Raw genomic sequence first — 25,680 nt, 5'->3', positions numbered from 1 at the left:
AAGGTGTCCTACCATGCTTGGACACAGTTTTTGTTTTTTATGATCACAGAGGGTGAATATGATTTCTCTGAAGAAATGTGCCCACGATGTATCCAATTTCTGTAACAATCTGCTGCTGCCCCACCCAGGTACTTGCAAAGCCACTTCAGAGAGTCTAACACATCACCGTCATGTCAGGGGCCCCTGGTCTTGGCACCCTGCTGATGTGCCACTGAGATGGCCCAGGCCCAGGGTCCTCCCCTGCTCACACACCTACTCTTGCACATTAAAGTGGGATAAGAGCAGCTGCCTCACAGCCCTCTCTCTTGGTCCTGGCAGCACTCTCTTCCTTCCCCTCCTCCTGGGCAGAGCTCTGGGGACAGTGAAGGAAGAGACCCTTCTCTTTGTGACCAGGCTCGGCCACCTCTCAGCCTTCTGATGTGGCGCAGGGAAGTAAGGCCTGAGGGGTCTGCTGATCACTGTCACTCCGAATATGAGGTATTTTGCACGTTAGAATCCCACAGCAGAAGGAACCTCACTCAACATGTTTTCTCTCACAGGAGAGAGCACTGGGGAGGCATTGGTGGCACAAAACTGTGATCCTTGCTCTCCAGGAGGCTGAAGCAGAAGGAGCTCAAGGTTGAGCCTTGCCTGGCCAATTTAGCAAGACCCTGTCTCAAAAATGAAAACTAAAAAAAGGGCTGGAGATGTAGCTCAATGCAAAGGCCCTAAGTTCCATACATGGTACTGAAAGAAAAAAAGTATGCGCAATGAACCACCTTATTAATCATCAGTTGTCAATAATCTGCTTTTACTTTGATCCTTGTGCTAGGAGCCAGGGTGAACACAGAGTACTTCAATGTATTTTGCGGCAGGCAGTGTGACTGCAGATCAACAGGGGGGATTGGGCATCTATGCTCAGAAAACAAACAATACTTGGGGCAGCTACAAACATAATTTATAACCCATTTGCGGAAGGAGCAGAGACACGGAATGGTTGTGGTTTATTTAAATGGGATGAACCCAGGCGGCTTCAGTTCCACCTTGGTCCATGCTTTAAAATTATTTTTTATCCTGAAATAATTTTAGATTTGCAGACATTACAAGAATAGGTAAGAGAGAGTTCCTGCGTATCCTTCCCCCATCTTCCCCCAAGCTAACATCTTACATAAGCATGGAACAGGTATAAAAATGAAGGGATTGGGGCCGGGAATGTAGCTCAGTGGCACCACGCCTGCCTGGCAAGCACAAGGTCCTGAGTTTGATCCCCGGTACCACAAAAGAAGAACGCTCATATGATACTGCTAGCAGCAGTATGGACATCTTTCCGTCTCATTCATCTCATTCCAGTAGAGTCCTCTTGGGCTGTTCCGAGGCCCAGTCCAAGCCATCAGGATGCATTTTAGCCATCATGACTCGTTAGTCTTCTCCAATCTGTGATGGTTTCACAGTCTTCCCAGACCTTGACACCTTGAATAGTTCTGGTCCAGTCTTTGCTATTTAATTTAATGTTATTTAATCTGGAGTTTTCTGATGATAAGACTGAGGTTATGGGTCTTGGGGTGCTATTCTTCATCATATCGGGGCACATGAGAGTAACAGCTTGTTACCTTTGAGCTGACTGGAGTCCCTTGGTGAGGGTGGTGTCTGCCTCATCCCTCCCCTGTAAATCACTATTTTCCTCTTTCCGTGCTCTACCCATTAGAGTGTCACTAGATTTAGCCTGTACTGAAGAGGAGGGGGATTAAACTCCAAGGGAGGCATCAGATAACTGTGGACATGTGTTAAAAACAATCAGTGAAGAAATGTTTTCAAGGAGATTCTTTGCTGCTGTGCAGTTGTTTCGTTTCTTCTTAAAGTTTTACTAATTTCAATGTTCATGAGTGGATTTGCCTGTAGCAAATCTTCATCTGTTCTGTGGTATCTTTATTGTGATTTTTAAAATTTCTCTCATTCTTCCTACATATATTATTTGAAACTCATCTAATTTATTTAACCTTGTTCTAGCTTTGTCTTTGGGAGCTCTTTCAGTTGGCTGTTCTCTCTCTGTCTCCCTGTCTCTCCTTTTTTCTTTTCTCTCCTTTCGACAAGGTACACAAGCTCATCCTGTATCTTCCCTATGCCAGCCCTAGAACCAGCCACTTTTCCAAGGAACTCTGTACTGGAGAATAGCATTTAGAAACCAAGAGCTTTCAAGGGCTCTTAGTCTAGAGAGCTAGGAGACATGCATAGCTATCTGTGCTCTTTGTAAAATGGAAATTGCCTACCCCACCCCTACTTTTTCCTTACATTCAGTCTTTGCCTGGATCACAAAGTAAGCTACACTCCTGCTTTAGAGCTGCCTCTGTTAGTGAAGGTAATTATTTCAGAATAAATGTCCATTGTGCACTAAGTTCTATTGTGTTTTTTATTTCCTAACAGTCCAATCCAGCACTTTCAGAAAACATTCTGAGGTCAGTATGAGAGATAACCATTTTTACAGTTCCTTTCCCAAGCCTCTGCTTTTGTGCAGCCTGTTAGCTCGCCACCTCTCTCAGCCTCTGGTTAGCTGAGCCAGCTGAATCTACTGAAATACTGTGGCACTCAGGGCTCTTCGCTGGACTCTGGCAGGATAGACAGCTCCTCAAGGCTTTCCAGCTGGATACCTAGGTATTCACTGATCAGGAAGGAGCTGAGGGCCAGGCCCCTGCTCCCAGTCCCTGCCTTCTAACTCTGCAGCCAGCACATTTTCGTAGTCATCCGAATCTTCCTCTGACATCTCTTCTCCATGTGTCTGGCTGTTCCCACTCTGGAAGGATGGCTGAAAGGCCACGAAGTACCCGGAAGACAGGGGTCTCTGTGTGACAGGTTGGATGTGGGTCCCTGGACCATCTGTCCTGCCCTCTCCATGGTCTGTGCTCGAAGACGTCTCTTCTTCCTCAGCCTGCTGCTGGCTTCTGTCAGGGCCCTCTGCTGGGACATTTACGTAATCTCTGCCACACTGAAAATCCACCCAGGGCTCCTTCTCCTGGATGTCCCCAAGATCCAAACCTGTCATATTGACATAGTCATGGGAGCTCTGAGAAGAACCCTCCCCATCGCTGAGCGGATCACTGCCCTCAGTTCCTGGAAACCCAAAACTGGTGCCATCACCAGTGTCCCCACAGCTCTTGTGTCCTTCCTCGTTACACTCCAGCCCTTGGACCCTTGGAAGGACAGAGACATTTTCAGGCAGGCTGTCGGTAGAAGTTAACAGCTCAGCGGGATCTTCTGCTGTGGGGACATTGACATAATCATCCGACTCCTCTGAAGATGAGCTCGAGCCGTCCCCCGAAGCTGCGACGTTGACGTAGTGTGCCGAGGCAGCGAGGTCCCCGCACGCCCGGGGCACGGTGGCGTTGTCGTAGACCCCCACCGCACAGTCCACAGCATGGACGTGGGCTCGGTGTCTCCAGAGGGTGTTGCCTGCTTGAGAGGGCTGTGAGGAAGAAGAGAACATGACGAGGCTGGAGCACAGATGCAGACACAGCCCCTTCCAGGCACCACCCTGCACTCTGATTCCTTCCCTCAGTCCTTCATCTGAGAGAAAAGTTCTGTAGACCGGGAGTCTCAGACTGCAAGGTGCTTGATGCCAGGTGGGTAGGAGGGAAGTGGGCTGGGTGAATGGGAGCATTTATGCAGATGTGATGATGACTCCATCACACCGCTGTAGGGGTGCAGTGTGGGGGTTCCGTGGGCAGTGGAGAGAGCCTGTCTCCCCAGAGCACACGGTGAGGCTATAGAACAGAGTGGCTGAAGGTTTGGGCTTGGATTCAGACCCGGCTGCAAATCTGAGACTTTCTGAATCCCTCTGTGCCTTCATTTCCTAGTTTATTAAAGTGAGCATGATTATAACATCTATCTTATAAGGTTTTTATGAGGGTTAAATGGATTACTATGTATAGAGCATGCTCCTGACGCTTAGAAAACACTAAAAACTGAATGAGCATGGTGGTCCACACCTAGCTACTCAAGTGGCTGAAGCAGGAGGACTGCGAGTTCAGGGACGCCTGAAGAATTCAGGGAAACCCTGTCTTAAAATAAAAAAAGGGCTATGATTCAGCACTCCCTGTGTTAGATCCCGAGAAAGAAGAAAAACAACACAACTACAACAACAACAAAACACTGAAAAATATTCGCTATTTTTATTATTATTATTATTTTGGTACCAGGGATTGAACTCTGGACCTCGTGGTGCCACTGAGCTGGATCCCCAGTAAATACTCTGCAAGTGTTCACTATTATTATAAGAGGGACAGCTGGTAAACAGGTGCAGCTGATTCTTGGCATTTAAGGATGATGGTCTGATGTTTCCAGAACTTCTGAATTTTTAGAAAATCTGGACACCCGGACTTTCAAGGCGAAATGACTTCAGTTTTCACATGTTGGCAACTGATTGAAAATGTTCTTCAAACACTGTAGCGTCCAACCCAAACCGTTGGTGCACTTAAGACAGTCTTGGCTTAAGCTCTAAATGCCTCCCTGGACCGCCCAGGTCCCGGAACTGGCCCTGGCAATGGAATTTCCTCTTCTCTGCCCTTTCTCAGCCACTCAGACTTGCTCCCCAAGAAGTGTGACGGGCAGGAGCAGAGCCCAGCGTGTGGGAGGAGGCGGAGGCAGCAAAGATGGGTGACTTGAGGTGGTTGCATAGTAACTGAGCCTGAGCCTCTGGGTAATGAGAGGCTGAGTAACAACAGACTCCCTCAGCAGCAGCACCACGCTTACCCAAGGAAGACAGCACAATCGCGGGGACTGGATTTTAGACAAATAAACCGCGTGTCTATGAAAGTCAGTGCCCCAGCCTTCACAGGAGCCATCTACTGTCTCTGACATCTCTGCAGCCAGTGTTGGACTCCTTGGGAGCTGCTTCAGAGCCAAACCACGAGACACAGAATTATGGTTATGAGTTGTGACACAGGCTCTAGCATTCCTAAAGCAGGGTTTTAAATATCAACGGTACTGCTGGAGTGTTCGAGGTGATTACTTTGAAGGGAACGGCACTCATTTGGATAAGCGTATTACAGTGTTATTTGTTAAAATAATCAATTTCAGTTCTAACATCGGGTACTTAAATACATGTGACTTATCGTTTTTGGAAGAGAAGGTCCAGTGCTGGGGATTGAACCCAGGGCCGTCACACTCAACTACATCCTCAGTCTTTTTAACATTTTTTACTTTGAGGCAGGGTCTTGCTAAATCACTAAGTTTTTATCTGTGTGTTTCAGGAGTATGTTGCAGATATAGAAACATAGAAATTTAAAAACAGATTTTAAGTAAACCTTAGCCATGTCTTGCAGTTAGGGAAGATTCCCTAGGTGATTGGATAGATCACATAAATGCTTTAGGAAATTTGCCCTAGGGCCCAGGGTGCACTTCCTGAACCATTATCTTGACTCTATCTGTGGAGGTGATCTCTTTTGCAGGCTGAGAAAGGCTCCAATTTGCCCATTGATCTGTTTTCCTCATTCTCTTCCAAAGAATTGGAAAGCAGTGGTTTAGGTATCTTGATTATTAGTTTTGGTAGCAATACTGCCATCTTTCTTTCTTTCTTTCTTTTTATTTGGTACCAGGAATCAAACTTGGGTCCTTGCTCTTGTGAGGCAGGCGGCAGAACCACTGAGAGCTAAATCCCCTGCCCAACTTCCACCTTTAAACAGTTGTTACACTGCTGAAATCAGTTGTTACTTGCTCAGGTTTCTGATCCTCTTGTCTCAGTCTCCTGAGTGCTGAGATTGTATGTGTGTACCATCACATCTGGCCACATGTACTTTTCTTAAAACCAAGCTCAGGCTCCTGTCTTTTGTAATTTTTCTCTTTACAAAATAGATCATGAGATTAGTCTTTCCAACTTATTAATAGGGTTACAGGGGAAGGGCCAAAGGACATGCTGTCTGTGGTGAAATCAGATCTGAGACCTAGACTTCATTTCCTCAGTTCCCTGCCAGACACCTGTCACGTCAAGGGGCTTGTCTTTTATTTAATGATATGATATGGTCTGATTTGATCTTTTGTGGCAGTGGAGTTGGGACCCAGGGCCTATGCATGCCAGGCAAGTGCTCCAGCCCTCATCGACATCCCCAGGCCTTCTCTTGACACTTACCACACGCTCAATGACGTCAGAGGTTCTGGAGATGAGGCTTTCAGTGCTGAAAATACGGATACTTCGTGACTGATGTCTCCCTGAAATGACAAAGATGAATCCTCAAGAGAGGCAGTCTTCTCAGGACTTCTGCCCAAACAGTCCCCGAATGCTGGCTGACTGGGGCCTGTGCAGTGCCTGTATGTTCAGCTTGGGCCCTGGTGTTCTGTGATGAGAAGGTCAGAGCTACTGGAGGATGTGTTCTGATGCCTCCTTGGAGGCCCCTGAGGAGGACCCCCCATCCTCTTCCAGGAACAGTGGCATCATGACCTCCTCACGTGTGCTTCCAGTGTCTGGGCACACCTTGCTTTTCCTCTGCCGCCTCAGCACCAAGAAAACCAAAGCCCCAAGCCCACTGTTTCTCTGCTGCCCTCTGAGTAGGCTCAGCCCCCATTGGAGGTGCAGCCCACAGCCTCTCCATTCCAGTCCCAATGCTCCCAGCAGAACAGTCTGGAAGCTTAGAGAGAATTGCTTCCAAGTGGTGACAGGTGCATTCTGGGAGCAGAAGTTCAGAACATCAGGGCTCCACAGACTGGGAGAAACATACCCAGCTCTTCTTGTCGGTGAGGCAAGAGGTCATAAATATTTTTGGCTCGTTGTCTGGGTTGAGGCAGGGTCAGTGAGGGGATGGCGGTAACTCGAAGGTAAGGAACTTGCCCTGCAAGGCAATGGGAGAGATGGGAGTCATGGAGGGTTCACCTGCACAGAATGTGGGGATGCGTGGGGACAAGACCCTGGGAATATTCCCCACCCTCACCAGGTGTCATTAAAAATATATTATTAGACTTGAGCTAGAAGAATTTCTATTTGAAGGTTTGTATATAAAATTCCTGATGGGGCCAGGGATTTAGCTCAGTGGTTCTGCTGCCTGCCTCGCAAGCGCAAGAGCCTGAGTTTGATCCCTGGTACCAAAAGAAAAAGAAAAAGAAAAAATCCCAATGAAATATCTGGAAACACATGGAAGGCTAGTAATAGAACAGTCAGGAGGAGTTTTACATGAGAATTAAAAGGAAAATTGAATTCCTTCAGAGTAGACATCACATTAAGTAAAATAGAATGTTTGAATGTATATTACTGTTTAGAATTCTGCTGAAATAGTCTACAGACTTTTACTATTCTCTTTTTAAAATTATTTTTTTGTGGCACTAGGACTGAACCCAGGGCTTCAGGGAGGTAAGTGCTTTATCATTGAGCTATATCCCCAGCTCACCTATAACATTTCTGAAGACAAGACTGACTACTGTTTGGGATTACAACTGGTACAGTATTTGGTAGGTCTAGGCTGAGGGTTTGATGTTCAGTGCTAGAAGGAAACTGACACTATTCATGTTTGCAAGGAAATCTGTTTAATAAAAGGTGATCACCGCCTGTATATATCCCAGCTCTCTAGAAGACTGAGGCAGGAAGATCACAAATTCAAGCCAAGACTGCATCTTGAGGGGTCAGGAATTTAGCTCAGAGGTGCTGCCGCCTGCCTCACAAGCACAAAGTCCTGAATTCAATCCCCAGTACACAAAAAGCCAAAAAAACAACAAAAAAATTTTGCATTCTGAAGGTCTGGGAACGTAGCTCAGTGCAAAAGCACTGGGTTCACTCCCAGTACTGAAAGAAAAAAATCATAGCCATGTGGTGGTAGCTATTGTCCAAGAGATAAGAATATTAAGCTTTCAAAGTCTTAGCCTTACTTGGTTGTTTGAGCAAGTTGCTGTAATCTCTCATACTCCAGGTTTGGTCTTTTGGTTTGTCTTAATTCCTCAATAGGTTCTCTGAGCTGAGCATGGTGGTTCCTATCTGTAATTCCAGAATTTGTAATCTCATCACTTGGGAGGCTGAGGCAGACAGGAGGAACATAGATTTAAGCCCAGCCTGGCAATTTAGCAAGATAGTGTCTGGATTTGTTTGTTTGTTTGGTTGGTTTTTGAGACAGGGTCTCACTATGTAGTTGAGACTGACCTGGAACTCACTATGTAGCCCACACTGGTCTTGAACTCACAGTGATCCTCCTGCCTCAGCCTCCTGAGTGCTGGGATTACAGGTATGTGCCATCATGCTCGCCTTTGGAAATGTTTTTTAAAAGGACTGAGGATACATCATAATAGGAAGGTCCTGTATTCACTCTCAGGACCACAGAAATGAATGAGAATTATTTTAAAGTGCCTAACACTTTAGATACTTAGGAAATATTACAATCCCAACCTTTGTGCTCCCAGATTTAAAGCGGTGTCTGTCCACTTAATGCTTGGTTGTTGACTTTGCATTTGAGCCTTTGGCTAACTCTTTGCTTCTTGTGGAAGGGTCTTGCTCCTGTTCTTCATTTCCTGTCTAATAAGTTTGCATTTTTCATCTGTTGGCTTTTTAATTTTGCTGTCACATGAATATTCTTTATCTGTTAATAAAAATGCTCTTTCATTAAAAAAAATAATTTCTATTTGAGCCAGAGGAACAGGAAACTAAGCAGACAAAAGCAGAAAGAGTGAACTGGGCACAGGGGCACCAGGGCAAGGTCTTTCCTAGGGGCACTAGAGCCACAGCTCAAGACCAGCTTCCAAATGACCAAGGACTCCTCAGTGCAGTGACTGACTGCTGGGCCTGGGTGTGTGCAAACCCCATAATCCCAGCACTCTTGGAGGCTGAAGCAAGAGGGTCCTAACTCCCTCAGAATAAAAAATAAAAGGGCTGGGGCCGCAGCTCAGTGTGAAGGCCCTGGGGTCAATCCCCCATGCCAGAGGGAAAGAAAAGTTCATTGCTGGAAAACAAACTTAGTTTAAATACCAAGCTGGAAGATTAATACCACTGTGTTTCAGCTTGGAACAAAGAAGGGACTCACGCTTTTTCCTTTTGTTCCAGTTCCACAGGATGCAGGAAGCTATGAGGATCAGGAGGATGGCGAGGAGTCCGGCAAACCCAGAAAAGACGGTGCTGCTCTGGTCTTTATCTCTAGGAGAAAAACCAAGTTCCATTGTCCCAGCTGGCCATAGGACGGTAGGAATGGAGATTGGGGAAGACATTTCCTTCTGGGTTCGGGGCCCAAGCACTGGGGTGAGGGACAGCTGAGGTGGAAGCGAGGATCATCTCTGAACAGCAAGCACATGCACAGCGGGGTTGAATGGGAGAAGGGAACACTCCCTTCCCACCGGCTGCTAGAGGTTTGCAGGTACAGTTTATTTAACCTTCCCAACAACCCTACCTCACTTTGTGGTCAAGGAACCCAAGATTTAGACTCAGAAAGAACAAGTAACACGTCCAAGATGAACCAGGGACGAGGCACAGAGGTGAAATGTGAGTCTAGGTCTGGTTGGGTCCCAAGATCATGCTCGTTTCGCCTTCGCACACCATCCTCCAAGCCGGCCAAGTCAAATCCATCTGCTCTGCTTCTCCAAGCTCCCTGCTCCCGGGCCTCCCTGCTTGCTTGGAGGAGAGGATTGCCCAACTGGCGATCAGGGAGCAGCTCCGTGACAAAGGCCAGCTTGTATGAACTTGAGTAAACCCCTAATTTGTGCCCCTGGTATCCAAGCAACACCCAACTGTTGGGTGGGACTTAACCAGTGCGAGTTGTGTGCTCCCTGCGGTTCCTTGGCAGGGCTGGAGTTACTTGGGATTTGCTTGAGTGTTGAACAGTATCCAGATGATCACAACCCCAGGGGCCTACTATACCTGCTCTAACGGGAAGCAGCTAATAGAAGATACAGCAGGAGCCGGCAGCTGACCGGCTACCCTCAACAGTAGAAACTGGGACACCTACCAGGGAAGCTCTTTGTCCTCCTGACCTTTAGGTTTAGTTTTTTTTGTTTGTTTTTTGTTGTTGTTGTTTTTTGGTACCGGGGATCGAACTTGGGTCTCTATACTTGCGAGGCAGGCAGCAGAACCACTGAGCTAAATCCCCAGCCCTATGACCTTTAGGTTTAGTTCCTCAACTTACTACTGGACATTTCCACCAGCCTGCATAACACATCTCAAACCGGAAGAGAACTCCAGTCCTCCCTCCCCAGACCAGCTCTTCCTCTCGTGTTTCCTGTAATCCAGTGGCCGTCAGAAACCTCGACGTCATTCTCGATTGCACTCTTCGTGCCCCAGCACATTCTGCCTGCTTTACCCTGGGCACAGGCATCTACCCATCCCAGTCGCCTCCTGTTCCTCCGCTGTCACCAGTGTGCGTCCCCCGTGGGCGCTGCAGTAACCCCGCTAATGGCTCTCTTGGCTTTTACTCTCCCCTGGCACACCACCTTCACGTGGGAGCCAGGGCGATGGCTGAAAGCAGTCAGATCATGTCCCTCCTCCGCTCGTAGCAGATGGCTTCCCACCACACTTTAGGTCTGCAGTCCTAGCCCGGAGAAGACTATGGCACCCTGGGATCTGCCCTCTGCCTACCTCTGGACCTCTTTCCTGTCGCTCTGCCTTGGACTTTGGCTGCTGGCGCTCCTTGCAGTTGTGTCCAGGCAAAGCACAGTTCTTCTCAGATCGGTCCCTCCTCCCCAGGCCCGTCCTCCGGTAGCTGTCTGCGTGGCTCATTCCATTCAAGTCTCCTCTGAAATGTCACCTCCTCAGATAAGACTCCCCGGCCTCGCTCAATTATTCACAGCTCCCTTAATGCTGCTCTATTTCTTCCTTCAAAATAGTTTGATAGATTGATATACTACGCATTCATTTGTTTATGTGTTTGTCATCTGTCCAGAAACTTCAGGATATCTTGGGCTGTCTGTCTTGTTCACGTAGTATCTTAAACAGTGCCTGGTACTTAGTAGGAGCCTGATGAATATTCATGAAATAAATAAATAGATGAAATACTTCTACTATTACTGCTACTAATAGTAATAATCATAATCATAGCAGAAGTTATGGAAATCGTTTTGAGGGTATTAGAGCTACTATGGAAAACAGTATAGAAATCCTTCAGAAAATTAAAACTAGAGCTATTGTAAGATCTGCCACCATTCTCACTGCTGGGTATATAGCCAGGGTGAGTGAGACCGGTGTGTCTGCCCTCCCAGGCCTTCTAGAGGTCAGTATGGCTGTGTGCACAGCATGGAAGCAACCTCAGTGCCAGTCAGCACTGAGTGGGTAAGGAAAATGTGGTACTCATACTCAGTGGATACTGCTGTCATTTGGGACGGCATGGGTGGCCCTGGGGGACATTATGCTAAGTGAAGTAAACCAGGCCCAGAAAGACAGGCGCTGCGCGATTTCACCTACATAGAGAATCTAAAAAGAGCTGAACTCACGTTAAGTCGATAGTGGTTGCTGGAGGATGCGAGGGCAGAGATGTTTATCAAAGGATACAAAATTTCACTTAAAAGGAACAAATTCAACATCTCTGTTGTGCAACACAGTTTTGTTGAAAGCTCCTATGGTCCTGTTGACCACTGTTTAGTGTAGATCTCAAGCGTTACACACATCACACACACACACGTGCACGTGCACAATATGTGAAGTAATGTGTATATTACCTACTTAAGTTAGCAATTCTATAATATATACGTATTTCAAAACAGCATGTTGTGCACAATAAATACATACAATTTTTTTCAACTGGAAAATAAAATTAATATTTTTTTAGGGGATGCTTCAGTTTTCTTTTACGAATACACTCCTTATCAATGCCTGTGTTTACCTACAAGTAACGTGTATGCTCTGGTAATAACATTTAATTCCCCAAATGATAGTAATTTAAAAGTTTATTATAATCAGGTTTGTTTTTTATCATGGCCCTGAAATATACACCTACCGGTGTCCCTAAAATTTCTACTCTTGATGGATCTCTTATTTTTGTTTGTATGAGATTTGAAACCATTAACATTGAATTTATACCTACAGTTGGTTTGGTGAGATTCAATGTTCTAAATACACACTTTTATTATATCTATGACTACATTTCCCATTTGTGGCAAGATTTTAGGATCTGAAGACACATCCCTGGGAAATTGTGCCTTTTGTTTCTCTCATCCTGGGCCCTGAGATGGGAAAGTTTGGGGGCAGAAATCAGCACCTCTGAGAGGAGAGAGATCCAGCCCGAAGTTCTCCCTCCTGGCAGCACCTCCTCAGGGACCTGCGCCTGGCTGTGCAGGGCGGCAACTCTGCCGGTTCGAAGCCCTTCGGATTGGACCTAGTGTCTAAGCAGGGGACCGTAGGGTTCACCCGAGTCACTCACTCTTCCAGGCTGCTGAAAGTCACCCGTGGCGTACTGGGGTCCAGCGTCTTCCTTGTGACTTCCAAAGGGGCTGGGGTGGTGTCCATCCTGTGGGAACCCCGTCAGTCCTCTCCGGCTTCAGCCTCTGCGTCTGGTCTCAGTCACAACCAGCCAGCCAGCACGCCTGCCACTTTTCCTATGTCGCTGGCTCCTAAAAGGCAAGCTGGGTTGCAGTTTCCATATAGCCACCTTTATTTTTAGGTTTTTTTAGGGGATAATACAAGAATGACGGGATTTCTCCTAATCTCTGTGTCTACAAATATTCCCTTTTATTCTCCAAATTTCTTCTTCCTAAAATCTTCATTCACCAAAGTCCCTCACAAAAAAAGAAAAAGAAAAGTTTTGGTTTTCATTTCTTCCTTTCTAAAGCGTCTGGCCTTTTGTTCTAGAACCTCCTTCCCTCCACCAGACTCCCACCTCAGGTCTCCCCTTGAAATGTCAGGCTGAGTTTATCCTCCATACAAAAACAACAGGTTGGTTCTACCTGGTGCGGCCACGAGGCCTGCTGCAGGAGGTGAGTGTTCACGCGGCTCAGCGACAGGCTCCGGTCTCTGCCTTCTGGTGGAAAAACGAGGGGCACAGAGGGACAAACTGCCAACAGGCCCAGGAGAGGCTCTGTGAGAAGCTCCTCTTTCTCCAACCCCCGGGGCAGAGCGAAAACAGCAAACCGCTTTGGCAGAATGGAAACAGCGAGTCAGTGACAGGAAGCAACACCACCGCTGCGCTAATGAAGCCGGGGCACAGGAAGTGCTGCGCGCTCTTGATGGAGGGAAGAAAAGAAAGCCGTCTTCGGCCTGCGGCTCCCGGGCCTGCCAGGTGGGCTGTGGTGCACGGGATGCGAAGTGGGGTAGGGGAGGGCGGACTGCACTGCCCGCCCCTGGCTTTCTGAGCCCCCGGTCACAGTGCTTTTAGTGGGTCTAAAGAGTACCTGCGTCTGACTCAGTGGGCAGAGCTCTGGTACAGAGGGGCAGGTTTAGCATCTATACTTTCCAGTCTCTGCTTCCTGGGTTGAGAAGAAAAATAAAATTCTACTCTTTCCAGATGATGTTGGCGGAATTGGTCTGGGTCTCACGAGCACCTTGAGAAGTTCTGGCCTGGATACTGCCTGCAAATAGAGACAACCCTGTTTAGCAGAGACTCGGGGGCCATTTCTTCTGCCCCTGCTCCTCAGGGCTGCCCACGGGGGCTCCCTCCTGTTGGGTGGGCTGTCCCCAGAGGCCACACGAAGTACCCCAAGCTTTGAAGATTGTTCCCAGTTTGTTTCGGACCCTCCTCACCTCTTGCCCGCATTCACCTCCAGAAGCACTCTACGTCTTGGGAGAGTCCAACGTGAAGGGACCTCTAAGACTGGCATGAGGCTGGATATGCTGGAGCATGCCAGTGACCCCAGCACTCTGGGAGGCCGAGGCAGGAGGATTGCAAGTCTAAGCCCAGTATGGGTAATGTAATGACTTAACAAGACCCTGTCTCAAAGCAAAAAAGTGAGGGGGCGTGCTGGGGATGTAGCTCAGTGTGAAGGCCCTGGATTCAGGCCTCAGTCCTGCTTTTAAAAAACAGGAGGGTGCTCTCCGATCTCATTGATCCCAGATGAATGACAGGGACACTGGTGCCCTGTCACCAGCCTCTTTCACATCTCTTCCCAGTGCACACCGAGGGTCCTCAGCCCTGCCCTGCATTGTCTAGGCTCTCATGGGGCCCCTAGGGAGCTGCAGATGGCCCTGACCAGCTCTCCGGAGGGCTTCGCCATCCCAGGTCTTCACTGCCTTCCATCCCAGGATCCTGACCCGGCAGAAAGAGACACAGCTTCGTAGTAGCTGGTTCGGGGGCTGGAACCTGGGTTTCTGTCCACGTGTCCTTCGGGTCAGGTCTGAGTAAGAACCAGGACCCCTCACAAAAGCCACTGCACAGCTGACTGGTGGCTGCGCCAGCGTCCTAGGCCACTGGAAAAGTGAGGGGCAGCATGTGAGCCAGGAACTTGGAAGATGGTGCAAGGGCAGGGAGAGAGAGCCAAACCTCAGAACCCTGACTGGGACATGAAAAACACTTTTTCCCCAAAGCACTTCCCCCAGTCTGATCGGGGCTCACTCATCTGGCCAGCCTGCTGCTCTCAGAGCTGTCATTCCATCCTGTCCTGCCCTGCACCTGCCGGAAGCCACCTCCTCACAAAGCCCCATGCTCCGGCTTCAGGAGGCACCCTAGCTCCCTCCAGTACCCCCACCCGCCTGCCCTCCCTTCAGCACAGAACCCAGCTCCTGATTCATGAAAACAGAACCAGGCTCCAGGATGATTCATCAGAAAAGTGGAATCTTCTGATCTGTAGTCAGAGGAGTTATCCATTTCGCCACTGGCTGGGCGTGGTGGTGCATGCCCTGTAATGCCAGCACTCAGGAGGCTGAGGCAGGAGGATCACTGTGAGGTCGTGACCAGCATGGGCTACATAGTGAGTTCCAGGTCAGTCTCAACTACATAGTGAGACCCTGTCTCCAAAAACAAAACAAAACAAAAAGAAGAGTAGAAGGAAACTGTTCATCCTGGGAGAGTGTATGTTTTAAACCTGACTGCTCTAGTGTTCATTTGTAACCATTTTAAATGATTTTAGGGCCTAATGGTGACGTATGAGAATAGCACGTACCGCAGGTACAGGGTGTCTCCCACTGCCAGCCCCAGGCCCTGGCTTTTCCTATCAAACAGACACAGAGCTTCCCTGGCAGCGGCCACTCTGCCGGCCGCTCTCGGGCGCTCTGTGCGACGCACACCTGGCACAGACCCCGGGGTCACTCTGCACAAGTTCCTTCGCTTCATCAGCACTTTCTTTTTCTCTCATAAAAATCCCAGTAAAACCACACTTTGTTACTGCCTGAGTTATTACAAAGGTCAAGTGTCATTTTTCCATGCAAATCTTGTTATTAAAAGAAAAATGTGGCCAGGGCCTTCCTCTCTCGAGAACGTTCCTCTCTTCTGTCCCTGCGGCACTGTGCGACTTTGGGACAGCGCCCCCTCGTTGTTGGGCTTTCCTGGCTTCGGCGGCATCTGTCTCCCGGAGCACATGCAGCCCTTGGGCACAGGGACGGGTTTTCTTCCTGCATGTCTGGCACCTGGGCCATGCCGGGCCTCAAGTCACCTGGCCCCCTGTGGAGTGGACACTTGCTTAGGCTGTGAGTCTGTGACTTCGTCTGTGGTGGCCGATCCCCTGGGGACCGCATCTGGTCTTTTTTGCCTGCTGTGCATTCATCAGCTGAAGAAACAAGGCAGCCTCACAGGAGGGGGAGTGGGCTTCTGTGCCTGGTCTCCTTTGCCCCACAGAGGTATTCACAGTAGCTCTTGTAGTTTTGGGCCAAAACAATGAGGCATGATTGCCTCCACCAGGCTTTACTTTTGAAGGTTTGGGAGGGGGGGGTGGCAGCCTCAGGGAGGGGAACTGCACCCCCATATCCCCCCCATTCCCTTGGCCTCCAGCCTCAAGTCTGAAGCAGAACAAAGGCGGCAAAGGCCTCCTTTTCCTTTTGAGTTCAAACCCTTGGAGAGCTGAGCGCTCCCTTCTCTGCTCCCTGCCCCCTCACCACCCAAGGCCCTGAGGAAGACGGGGATGTTTGGAAGGGAGGAATGCCAGCCGACTGGGAAAGTTCTCCCTCCACACAGACTCAGCACGGTGGTGTTGGGGAGGGAGGTGTCAGGGACAGATAAGAACATTCTTTCCTAAGTCTGCTGCCCCAAGGGCAGAGCAGGCCCTGTGTCCTAGGTCCTTCTGGGGCCAGCAGCTTCACTGTGCCCTGCAGGTGTAAGTAGACTGCTTCATCCATTCAAGGTGTTGCTTCTCTGACCAGGTGAGAGTGAGAAGCAGTGTCTTCATTTTTTTGAACGGGCGGGGTGTGTGGGGTGTGTGTGTGTGTGTGTGTGTGTGTGTCACAGGACAACAGCATGACAGTGGGGCTTGGACCGGCCTGTACCACCCTTAGTTGGAGGTCAGGCACACCTGAGGCACATGTGCGAATGCTGTGCTGGCCTTCCGTTTCCCCTGAATGTGGGCAGCATGACCAAGAAACTGTTAGAACTTTGCAGTGCAGGCTTCTGTGTCCTCAAACAAGTCAAGATCTCCTGGCCCGGGGCCTTTGCACTTGCGCCCTTTTCCTTTCTTTGCTCCCTGGCCCTTTTCACCATTTGACATGCTGTGTATTTACTTGTTTTGTTTCTTCTCCACAAGAGTAAACACAAAGAGGCCAAGGACTTCGCTTTGTTTGCCTTCGGTACAGACAAGAGTACCTGGCTCCTTGGACACTGGACTCGTGTCTGAATGAGGAGCGTCATACGATGATTCAGAGGCGTCCCTCACAGGTCTAGGTGAGTGTGAGTGCTGGATTTTAGGAAAGAAACAAGGGTGTGATGCAATTTGTCTTTTCTGCAGATATAGTGGCATAGCTTAGAGAGGCCTGTCCGCATGTAGGAGAAAAGCAGTGACGGAGAAGGGCAGGGAGACATTCTCCAACAGTTACTAATAGCAACCACACACTAGAGCAAGAAGGCGGTGTCACTCACCCTGAGGCACATGGCAAAAGGTTCGAGATTATGACACCACGACACGGACAGGCGGTGGGAGTCTGATTCCCCAGCCTGGCTCTTCCCGCCTTACTTTGAGGGACGCATTTTGCTCCTCCTTAATTTTAGGCCATTCCACTGGGCCAGATCTCTAGGTTTCCAAACTACCGTTCTTCCCAAAACACATTCCAAAGCAGATTTTCATTCCACTGCACAATCAGCTATACAGTAGCCTTGACAGGCTGGACCACATGGCTGTTATATGTTTTATTTGTGTATATAGTGAAAAAATGTGATCCCGAGATAGGATCCAAATTAGGCTTATGTAAACAAATACAATTTGCCATGTTGTCACCTAACTTGGATCAATTCAGCTTTTTTTTTTTTTTTTTAGTTAGGGTCTCATTACATAGTTCAGGCTGACCTTGAGTTCACTGTGTAGCCTAGGCTGGCCTCAAATATGCGGCTAGCCTCCTGCCTCAGCCTCCCTAGTGCTGGGATTACAGGCATGTGCCACCACACCTGGATTTATTGTTTTTTTTTAGTTTGAATAACAATATCTCATATTTCAGAGACCTTAAAGAGGAACAGGTCCACAGTGTTTTAAAGTCACTTTTATTTTTTTGTCCCGGGGCTCAAACTTGGGACCTTTTAAAGTCACTTTTAAAAGTTACTAGGCACGATGGTGTATGTCTGTAATCCTGACACTGGGAAGGCTGAGGCAGGAGGATTGCCATGAGCCTGGGCTAGTAAATTCAAGGCCAGACTGGACTACATCGTGAGACCCTGTTTCAAAAAACAAAACAAAGTGACAGTTGACATGGAAGCCAAAAACATTAAAGGAGAGCAATTTTTGTCGAACACCAGCAGGCCCTTAATTGACTCTGAGGAGCTTCTTCCTGATCTTCCAAGTGTAATGTGAAAATCACGGATGATGATCTTGTAGAGGGAACCAAGCCGGCAAAGGAGCTGGACTGGTAGGGCACGCGTGTCTCCTGTATCCCCCGTCTGCCAAACATCAAACTCTTACTCATCTCTCAGCAGCTCAGCCCAGAGCTCTGACAGGGAGCGTGCAGAGAATTCTCAACTCAGCGTCTTGGATGAGCACGACCTCCTTTTGTTCTCAGTGGTGCTTGAAGGCAGCTGCTGGTTTCTCGCCCTTCTCTCCCCAGCTTTACTTCCTCCTTCAAATAAGTTTTTGTAAATACTCACAAAAAACTAGGCCTAGGAGGCTAGAGAGAAGCTTGGGGGTAAAGCATCTACCAAGCACGTGTGAAGCCCTGGGTTCCACCTCCAGAACAAACAAATTAAATAGGCCCAAGCATGAAGATCTGGAGTTTTAAAACACAAGTCAAAGTTTTGCCGCCTCTAGAGAAGGGGAGCACCAGGAGACAGGAAATGCGGCCTCTGCTACAGGGGACCCTGGAGCAGCCAAGTAGTGTGAGCTTGGGCACAGGGCCTAAGTCTGTCCGGGAGTAGGGACAGCTGCATCCGTGTGATGGCAATGGTCACGCAGCACAGGTATTTGCCTTCTGAGATTTCATGAGCAGGAGCTTACATTTCTAGTTGGCTCGGACTCCCCAAGCACATGGGCCCTGAAACCTCTCACTGCAAGCAAGCATCAAGCAGCGCTGTGGCTCTGACACCATCTCTCTGGAGTTGCAGCAGGCAGCCATCCCCAAGTGCTCTCCGCGTTCCGCTCTTCCAAAGACAGGAAGGCAGTGCTGGGTCGGGAGGCTATTTGAGAAAAGTTTAGAGATATAAAGACTTGTCGCTGGCTGGCTCCACATCAGGATACTGGGCCCAGAAACCACTTTTCGAGACCTACAAATCTAGCAGGTTCTTTCCTTTCATGGCTTAGGTTCACCCCAGAGGCGACAGACGTTAGCAACGCCACACAGAGATAGAAACACGTCTGCATCTTGATTTAGAGTTCCCAAGTTATTTGCTGGGGAGGGACGTGGCATTCTCATCCTCCTTCCTGGTCTGAGGGCCACGCCCCAGCAGATCCAGCTCAGGGGCTGGTAACCAGTGAGTCATCTTGGGGTTTGCAGCCAACTCAGGCAAGTGTATGCTCGGAGGGAACCAGGCAGGCTTAGTGGAACATTCTGAACCAACCCAGTGGCCACAGTGAGAGGACATCATAGCCACGAAAGCAGACCTTATAAAGCACTACTGAGACAGAGGCCCAAGCAATTATCTTCTGGAATGGGGGTAGGCAGAAAGGTGGAAGAAGTGTTCTCCTCAGGGTCGCCCGGCCTGAAGGGCCTCCGCCAGCCTGTGCAGTTTGTTGAGCCAATGTCTTAGGGCACCAAGGTCTCTGCCAGAGTGACATTTTTGAGGTCTTTTCTTTGCTTTCCTTACTGCATTACGGGATTGGAAGGTTGAATTGTAGATGCTGTTTTGGTATAACAGGGGCACAAATCAAGGGCTTGACAAAGACAAGACGAAAGAGTAAGGGGGGAATGCAGGGCCAGGCTTTTAAAAGGGCTTTATGGGGGTGGGCATGTGTACACATGTTGCATCCTTTCTAGTAAAGGTTTTTTGAGATGGGGTCTCACTGTAGCCCAAGCTGTCCTTGAGCTCACTGTGATCCTCCTGCCTCAGCCTCCCAGTGCAGGGATGATAGGCATACATCACCATGCTTGGCTTCCCTGAAGGAACAGTTAGGAGGGAATTTACAATGGGAAAATTAAACTTTAGTTCTGTTGTGACTACAGTGGACCCTTGACTTACGAACTCATTTTGTTCGCGAGGGCTGTTTGTAACTCAAGTTGGTCAGGTTCTTCTATACAGCCTTCAAAGTCTCTCTCTTGTATAATTTTAGGCCACACTTTCTTCCAGGCAGATCTGTGTCCTTAGACATTGGCCCAGGATTCTCAGCCCCACACAGGAAAGGATGCTGTTGTGTTCCTTCCAGAGCTCTTTCAGGGTTAAATTTGTATCTGAGACCATCTGGAAGCATAAGTGGCTGGCATTTAGGTCATAACTCAAGACTTTGGTCATAAAACTAAAATTCCAGTTGTAATCCCAAGTTGTTTGTGGATGGTCGTAACTCAAGGGTCCACTGTATTTTATGATTATCATCAAATAAATTCTGGCCACTTTAAAGAAAAACCCTAAAATTTATTTTAATGAACACATGAATGACTCCTAGCCTCTAACGTAAGCCAAGTGCATGCTGTGTCCGTGCCTCTGGAGAGCAGCCTGGGGCAGGCGAGAAAAGGGCTAAACCCTCTGGCCGCAGGAACGTTCTCCCACCACGGATGCTGCCGGAGAGCTGGGGTGTTCTTTAGCGTCACGTTTACCCTAAGGGAGCCCAGGGCAGTGGACAAGTCCTTTCCTGCCTGTGGTGTTTTCTAAGAGAGCAGGGAACTTGGCTGTGTACCTGGCTAAGAGCTGTAGGAGGAAGTTATGACATCTCAGAAGGTAAATAACCTGTTAGGAAGCTGTTTGGACAAGAAACTGGGTCAGCGCTAGAGGTTCAATGAATAAAACCTTAAAAAAAAAAGCCATGGGAAATGAGGTGGGAAGGTGGACTTTCTGCAGTAAAAGCAACTAAAGGTAACTAAATTTCTAAAAAGGTATCAGAGTCGGGAGGGATCTCGGCCACCTTCACCCGACAGAACTTGTGCTTGCTCCGAGGGGCAGCCCTCGTCTTAATGCCAACAGCAGTCGGTGGCATTACCCAAACGTGGAGACACAGTGAGCACAGCAGAGCTACAAGTGGGCATGGATTTTATTCTCAGTGCATGGCAGTACTGGTTTCTGCTCGTCAGCAAAAAGCTTTATTGGTTCCAAGAAATTATTCCTTTTGAGTTTCCCCTTCTCTTCCCGTCTCAGTGAAACAACACATTTGAATTTCAGATTTGCCAGTTCATAGCATTTCCCCTAAGAACCATATAAATACATGCAAAACATTGTACACAGAGTTTAAATAATATCAAAATGCAAGTACAGACCGGGCACACCGTTAAGCTGAACCGCGGAGGATGGCCGCGCACACAGGGGACACTGTTTGGCGGCCACCACTTGTTTGTCATGCAGACCACAACAGTCAGTCTTTTGTTTGGTTTTCTTTTCTGTACAAAAATACCAGTGCTTGTTATACTAGTGATTGAAAAGAAGAAACCCCAAATCCTATCTGTGTGCTGATTTGAAAAGAACAGCATAGAGGTGTTGGCACATATATATGGCATATTAACACATGGCCTATTTACACATGGGGAGAAGACATGAGCCAAAGGCCGATTCAGTCAGGAGACTCATCCCCTACATCTTTCCTAATCAAGAGGAAACGGATGCCTAGGAGGCTGAGGCAGGAAGATTGCAAGTTTGAGCCCAGCTTGGGCAACTTATCAAGACCTTGTCTGGGGATATATATATATATATATATATTTAAAGGGTTGGGAATGTAGCTCAGTGTGAAGCCCCTGGGTTCAATCCCTAGTACAAGGGGAAAATTAAAAAAGAAAAGCTGAAAGGGCACAGTAGGTCTAACCGCAGAGCGGGGAAGGCAAAAGTTCGGGCACTGAGCTAAAGAGAAGGGAGAGTGGTCTACTCTGAGGAAGAGGCACAGGCGTTTGCCAGTGCAGGCGGGTGGGCTGAAAGGCGAGCGTCCGTGCAGACCAGGGTGGTGCGCGGGTGGCTTCAATCCTAAGGCCAGGGAGGTAGGGAGAAAGGACAGCTACACCGAGGGGTCTTCCGGCACACTGGCGTTTGCCACACCCCTCTAGGTGCTCCGCAGTGAGGTTACCACTTGGATTTATCTGTGCAAATTCCTCCCTGTAGCTCAAAGGGAAGAAAAATCCCAGACCCCAAAGAATTCACAAATGGAGGGTTTCTAGATGGCCTCTCTCAATGTTTTTAAGTATGGGAGAGTCATTTCCGAGGACAGAGGGTGCCCACGGGAAAGACAAGGCCCTGAGACTGTCACCCAGGGCTGGAACCAGCTGCCGTTTTTCTACTCGGTGTTCTGTCTCCCATCGGCACTGCATGAAACCTTTCTAGGGGAGGAAGGAATCACAACTCAGCTCCGTGCACAAAAACTCATTAATGGAAAACTCCAGAGGGTTCGAGGGGTGAGAGAGCAGCCAAAAAAAAAAAGCAAACCAGGGCCAGGAATTTAGCTCAGTGGTTTCACCACCTGCCTTGCAAGCACAAGGTCCCGAGTTCGATCCCCGGTACCAAAAAAAAAAAAAAAAAAAAAAGGCCAGGAATTTAGCTCGGTGGTTTCACCACCTGCCTTGCAAGCACAAGGTCCCGAGTTCGATCCCCGGTACCAAAAAAAAAAAAAAAAAGCAAACTACAAATGAGAGCATCCTTGCAGACCAGGAAAGATTCTTTGGTACCACTCTGCGAGCTCATTTCTCAAGAGACACAAATCCAACAGAAGGCCCCGGACCCTGACCACGAGCTACAAAACGGGCTGGCGTCCGTCCTCACAGCGCGGGGCGCACCGCACGTTCACTTACTGGCAGCTGTGTTTCTTTTTGCTGGATGTTCTCCTCCCTGTCCGCGGTTTACTATTCACTTTCCTAGTTATCAAGACAGGAAACTAGGTGGATGTTCTCTCCTTCTCCCCGTCAGACCCTTTTCAAAGCCAAAGCACCATGTTGGGGAAAAACATTTTTAACTTACTCCGTATTTACTCACTGCCAGTCGGATCGCTGAAACTGAACAGAAAAAACTTATATATAAAAACATATGCACATAAACACTTGAACTTAATTCCGTATCAACACAATTTATATTAAAAAAGTCTAGAAACCAACAAATTTTTCCCCTAAGTATAAAGATGGCTGTTTGGAGGAAGGAAGTACAATATATTGGTTTTTAAACCAATTACAAATATACTAATTCACCTGTCATGTCAGTCAGCTGGTTATGTGCTCCCTTCCACAGGGTTACATGACGGCACTTACTTTATTTTAAATCCTTTAAACAAAATACATATGGCTGACTCAAAAATATCAGTTTCTGATCTAAAGAAAACTATATTTTTTGCATAATATTTCTATATTTTCTCTTACTATGGAAACTAGCACACACGACAGACAGACAGACAGACAGACAGACAGACAGACACACACACACACACACACACACACACCCGTTGACTTTAAAAAAGTAGACACAAGACCTCAGGAGTAACCTGTCAGGCACCATGAGAGTCTTTTGGGGGCAGGAATGGTAAAATGGCCTCCAAAGCTTGGTATTGGCTTGCTTCTTATATATGATCTGAGGTAATAAAAGACTTGACAAAATTAAATCTTCCAATGTACTTAGTAAATATGTGTGAACACTTAACACCTTGGGTGAGCTGGTTTTTTCCCCATGGGTATTTAAGACAGAGAAAAGACTGCTGAAACATGTAACCCTCACAAAACCCAAATCAGAGTTGTTTTCCTATGACAGATGTGGCGATTCCTAAGAGCCTTAGTGCCTTCTCCTTCCTCCCAACACTCTGGAAAGGCAGGGGTGGGCGACCCTGATCTACTGGGAGGTCGGAATCGGGGTGTCAGTCAGCTCCATTCCACATGACAGCTTCTGTCAGTATCAGCAGGGATAAAATGGAGCTCCCGTGAATGTGGCTCCTCCCCGTCCCAGTAAAAGTCTCAGATGAGCCCGCAACTCCCGAGTGGCAGGTGCACATGGGGCCAGAAGGGCAGGACGGCACAGGGCTTTCCTGGAGCACACTGCAAAGACAGCGCTCAAGGGGGATGTGTGAGGGGAGGAGAGAGGAGGAGGAGGAGGAGGCGAGCTCTCCAGGATGGGTGTTTTGCCCCTTAAGTCAGCACAATGCTATGGGAGCCTCTCTCTCCCTTTGGATGTCTATTTACAAAATCAGAATGTGTGTAAAAGGCTGGAATGTTCTGAGTCTGAACAAACTATGGATCTTGAAAAGAGTAGAATTAAGAAACTGAAGAGAATGTCAAAGCTGGTACACAGGCCCCCAGCTCAAGGTGTCTGCTGCCTGCAGGGAGGTCTCCTCACACCCTGCCCGAGGGGCTCTTTGGCTTCTCAACACTCCCTCCACTATCAAGTCTTGCCCAGGAGGAGCCCTAGAGAAGCCTTTGAAAGCAGCAGTCACCCCAAGGAGGACCCCACAAGTCGTATTTGATGGTCTCTCTGGCCCTGGGCCTGCAAGCTACTGGTCCGCAAACTCCAGGATCAACTAGCAAGCAGCGCCATACTAAATGCATTCTTTTGCCACCGCTTTCGTAACAGAAAGATGCCCAGGCCCATAGCAAAACCTGCATATACCTGTATTACAGCTGCATGTTCCATGGGCAAGGCTGCTCTCCCTGGCACGTAAGGACCGCACACCCCTGACGAGATGGCAGTTTGGAGGGAGACACTAACTTGGCGACAACAGGGAAGCAATCTTATCAGGTATTAAGGGCTTCAAAAGGACTCTTTTAGCAAAGAAACCCGTCCGCCTCTAGAACCAAGCCAAGGGTTCTCCGGGGGCCCTAAAGGAGAATGGTCAAAATTGAATCAATTTATGTCCTTGCCATTCTCTTAAATTTATAATTTTTTAAAAGGTGAAGGAATGGAAGAGAAGATCCCAAAAGACCAAAAGAACATTAGGGGCAGAAAAAGCTAGAAGCCTTTAGTTGTAAGGTTTCAAAATGGTTTTCAAAACACTCTACTGGCTGATTTATTTATACATTCTATCCTTAAATCAACAAATTTCATTTGCAGAAGTTTGTCTCTAAAGCCCCAGTTTACAAATGGCAGGACTCAAGAGGACAAGATCCAGAAGCTGGGACACATACGAACGCTGGGGAGGATCTGGGTTGGGTGATGCCAGAAGGGGAGGCGGCATTCCTTTACTGGTGACATTGGATGCCCCCCAGGCATTGAGTCTACAGTTACCTGCCTGGGGTTTGACTGGGTCCTGCTACAAACTCAAGTTTAAGTTGAAATCCTTGTAGGTCTGTGCTCTTGCCTCTTCGTGGTCAGGTGGGGGGTTCTCACACACTTGGGAGCAGTTGTCATGACAGCGAAAGTCCCATCCTCACCTCAGAGATGGGACAGGTGAAAAGGGAAATAGGGACAACAGGGGTGGGAGTCAAGAGAATGAAAGTTCAAACCGACGTCTCCAGGTTCTGTAGAGGGCTGTCCGAGTGGGAGGTAACAATTTGCACTTGGTTGCAATCCACCACGTTGGTGTTTTGGTTAGCACGTGGCGTGATCTCATCATCCAGTGGGAGCCCCCTAGTCCCGGTCTTAGAAACCTCAAGATCTTCATCCTCTTGCTCTTCCAACAGTGGTGTTCGTGGTGACTCCTCATCTATGGCGAATTCAGGGTGGGTCATGAAGTTATGGATGGAGTTTTGGTTCTTGGGTTTCTGAATGCTTTCATGGAGGGAACTATGGAACGCTTTGACCACTTTGATCTATACCAGGGGAAGGAAAAGGAGGATGAGAAAATAGGGAGGTGAGAACTGGCTAGCAGCATGAGGAACTAATGGTTTGAGGAATGAAACAAAATCCAAACTATAAAACATGGCCATTCAATAACCAAAACCAACTACATAAGAGATCATGGGGCACTATAAACATCACATGGCCAAGCTGGCCACAATGGCTCATGCCTGTAGTCCCAGTACTCTGGGAAGTTGAGGCAGGAGGAGTATGAGTTCGAGCCCAGCCTGGGCTATTCAGTGGCTCAGTGAGGCCCTGTCTCAAAAACAAAACAAACAAAACAAAACAGGACTGAGGATATAGCTCAGTGCAGGGGCCCTGGGTTCACTCCCACTACCTTAAAGGAAAAAAAAAAAAAAAAAAAAAAAAAAAAAAAAAGAGAAAAAAAAAAGAA

General features: G+C 48.2%; 2 protein-coding genes and 1 long non-coding RNA gene across 13 annotated transcripts in view; 1 reads left to right on the top strand and 2 right to left on the bottom strand.

The window, feature by feature from the left end:
* The window catches only part of LOC104876813, a 33,358-nt gene extending 15,299 nt beyond the window's left edge, over positions 1-18,059 (top strand). Inside the window, exons 2-4 of one of the 2 annotated variants that reach the window (XR_004516676.1) lie at positions 8,984-9,118; positions 16,522-16,658; positions 17,898-18,059. This is a non-coding gene — a long non-coding RNA (uncharacterized LOC104876813). Of the gene's footprint in view, positions 1-8,983; positions 9,119-10,074; positions 11,756-16,521; positions 16,659-17,897 lie in introns of those variants that run through there. The other variant, XR_784419.2, reaches the window with a different exon arrangement.
* Positions 686-13,685, bottom strand: Lax1 (lymphocyte transmembrane adaptor 1). The gene is made up of 7 exons (XM_033762179.1): positions 13,249-13,685; positions 12,805-12,878; positions 12,282-12,471; positions 8,964-9,073; positions 6,684-6,794; positions 6,098-6,177; positions 686-3,436 (listed from the first exon to the last, which is right to left on the bottom strand). Exons 3-7 carry the CDS (start codon positions 12,365-12,367, stop codon positions 2,633-2,635), a joined length of 1,191 nt encoding a protein of 396 aa, XP_033618070.1. The 5' UTR covers positions 12,368-12,471; positions 12,805-12,878; positions 13,249-13,685; the 3' UTR covers positions 686-2,632.
* A 4,041-nt stretch (positions 18,060-22,100) lies between the features above and the next one.
* The window catches only part of Atp2b4 (ATPase plasma membrane Ca2+ transporting 4), an 89,979-nt gene continuing 86,399 nt past the window's right edge, over positions 22,101-25,680 (bottom strand). For 8 of the 10 annotated variants that reach the window (XM_010645039.3, XM_010645029.3, XM_033762175.1 and 5 more), the window contains one exon: positions 22,101-25,258. In XM_010645039.3, coding sequence (XP_010643341.1) covers positions 24,947-25,258 — 312 coding nt within the window. In that variant the 3' untranslated portion in view covers positions 22,101-24,946. The remainder of the gene's footprint in view (positions 25,259-25,680) is intronic. The other 2 variants (XM_010645038.3, XM_033762176.1) reach the window with 1 other exon arrangement.

This window comes from Fukomys damarensis, unplaced genomic scaffold (assembly GCF_012274545.1).
Source record: "Fukomys damarensis isolate Sample0158 unplaced genomic scaffold, DMR_v1.0_HiC HiC_scaffold_11, whole genome shotgun sequence".
In the NCBI taxonomy this organism is placed as follows: domain Eukaryota; kingdom Metazoa; phylum Chordata; class Mammalia; order Rodentia; family Bathyergidae; genus Fukomys; species Fukomys damarensis.
The sequence above is the reverse complement of the archived record's forward strand: the minus strand, read 5'-3'. Positions and strand labels throughout refer to the sequence as shown.

Coding starts and splice junctions, on each gene's coding strand:
- Lax1 (XM_033762179.1), bottom strand. CDS start 12,367: ATGGACACCACCCCAGCCCCTTTGGAAGTCACAAGGAAGACGCTGGAC. Junction 9,074..12,281: donor ACTTTCAGCAGCCTGGAAGA/GTGAGTGACTCG, acceptor TTTTTCTCCTAG/AGATAAAGACCAGAGCAGCA. Junction 6,795..8,963: donor CTGGAACAAAAGGAAAAAGC/GTGAGTCCCTTC, acceptor ATTGCCTTGCAG/GGCAAGTTCCTTACCTTCGA.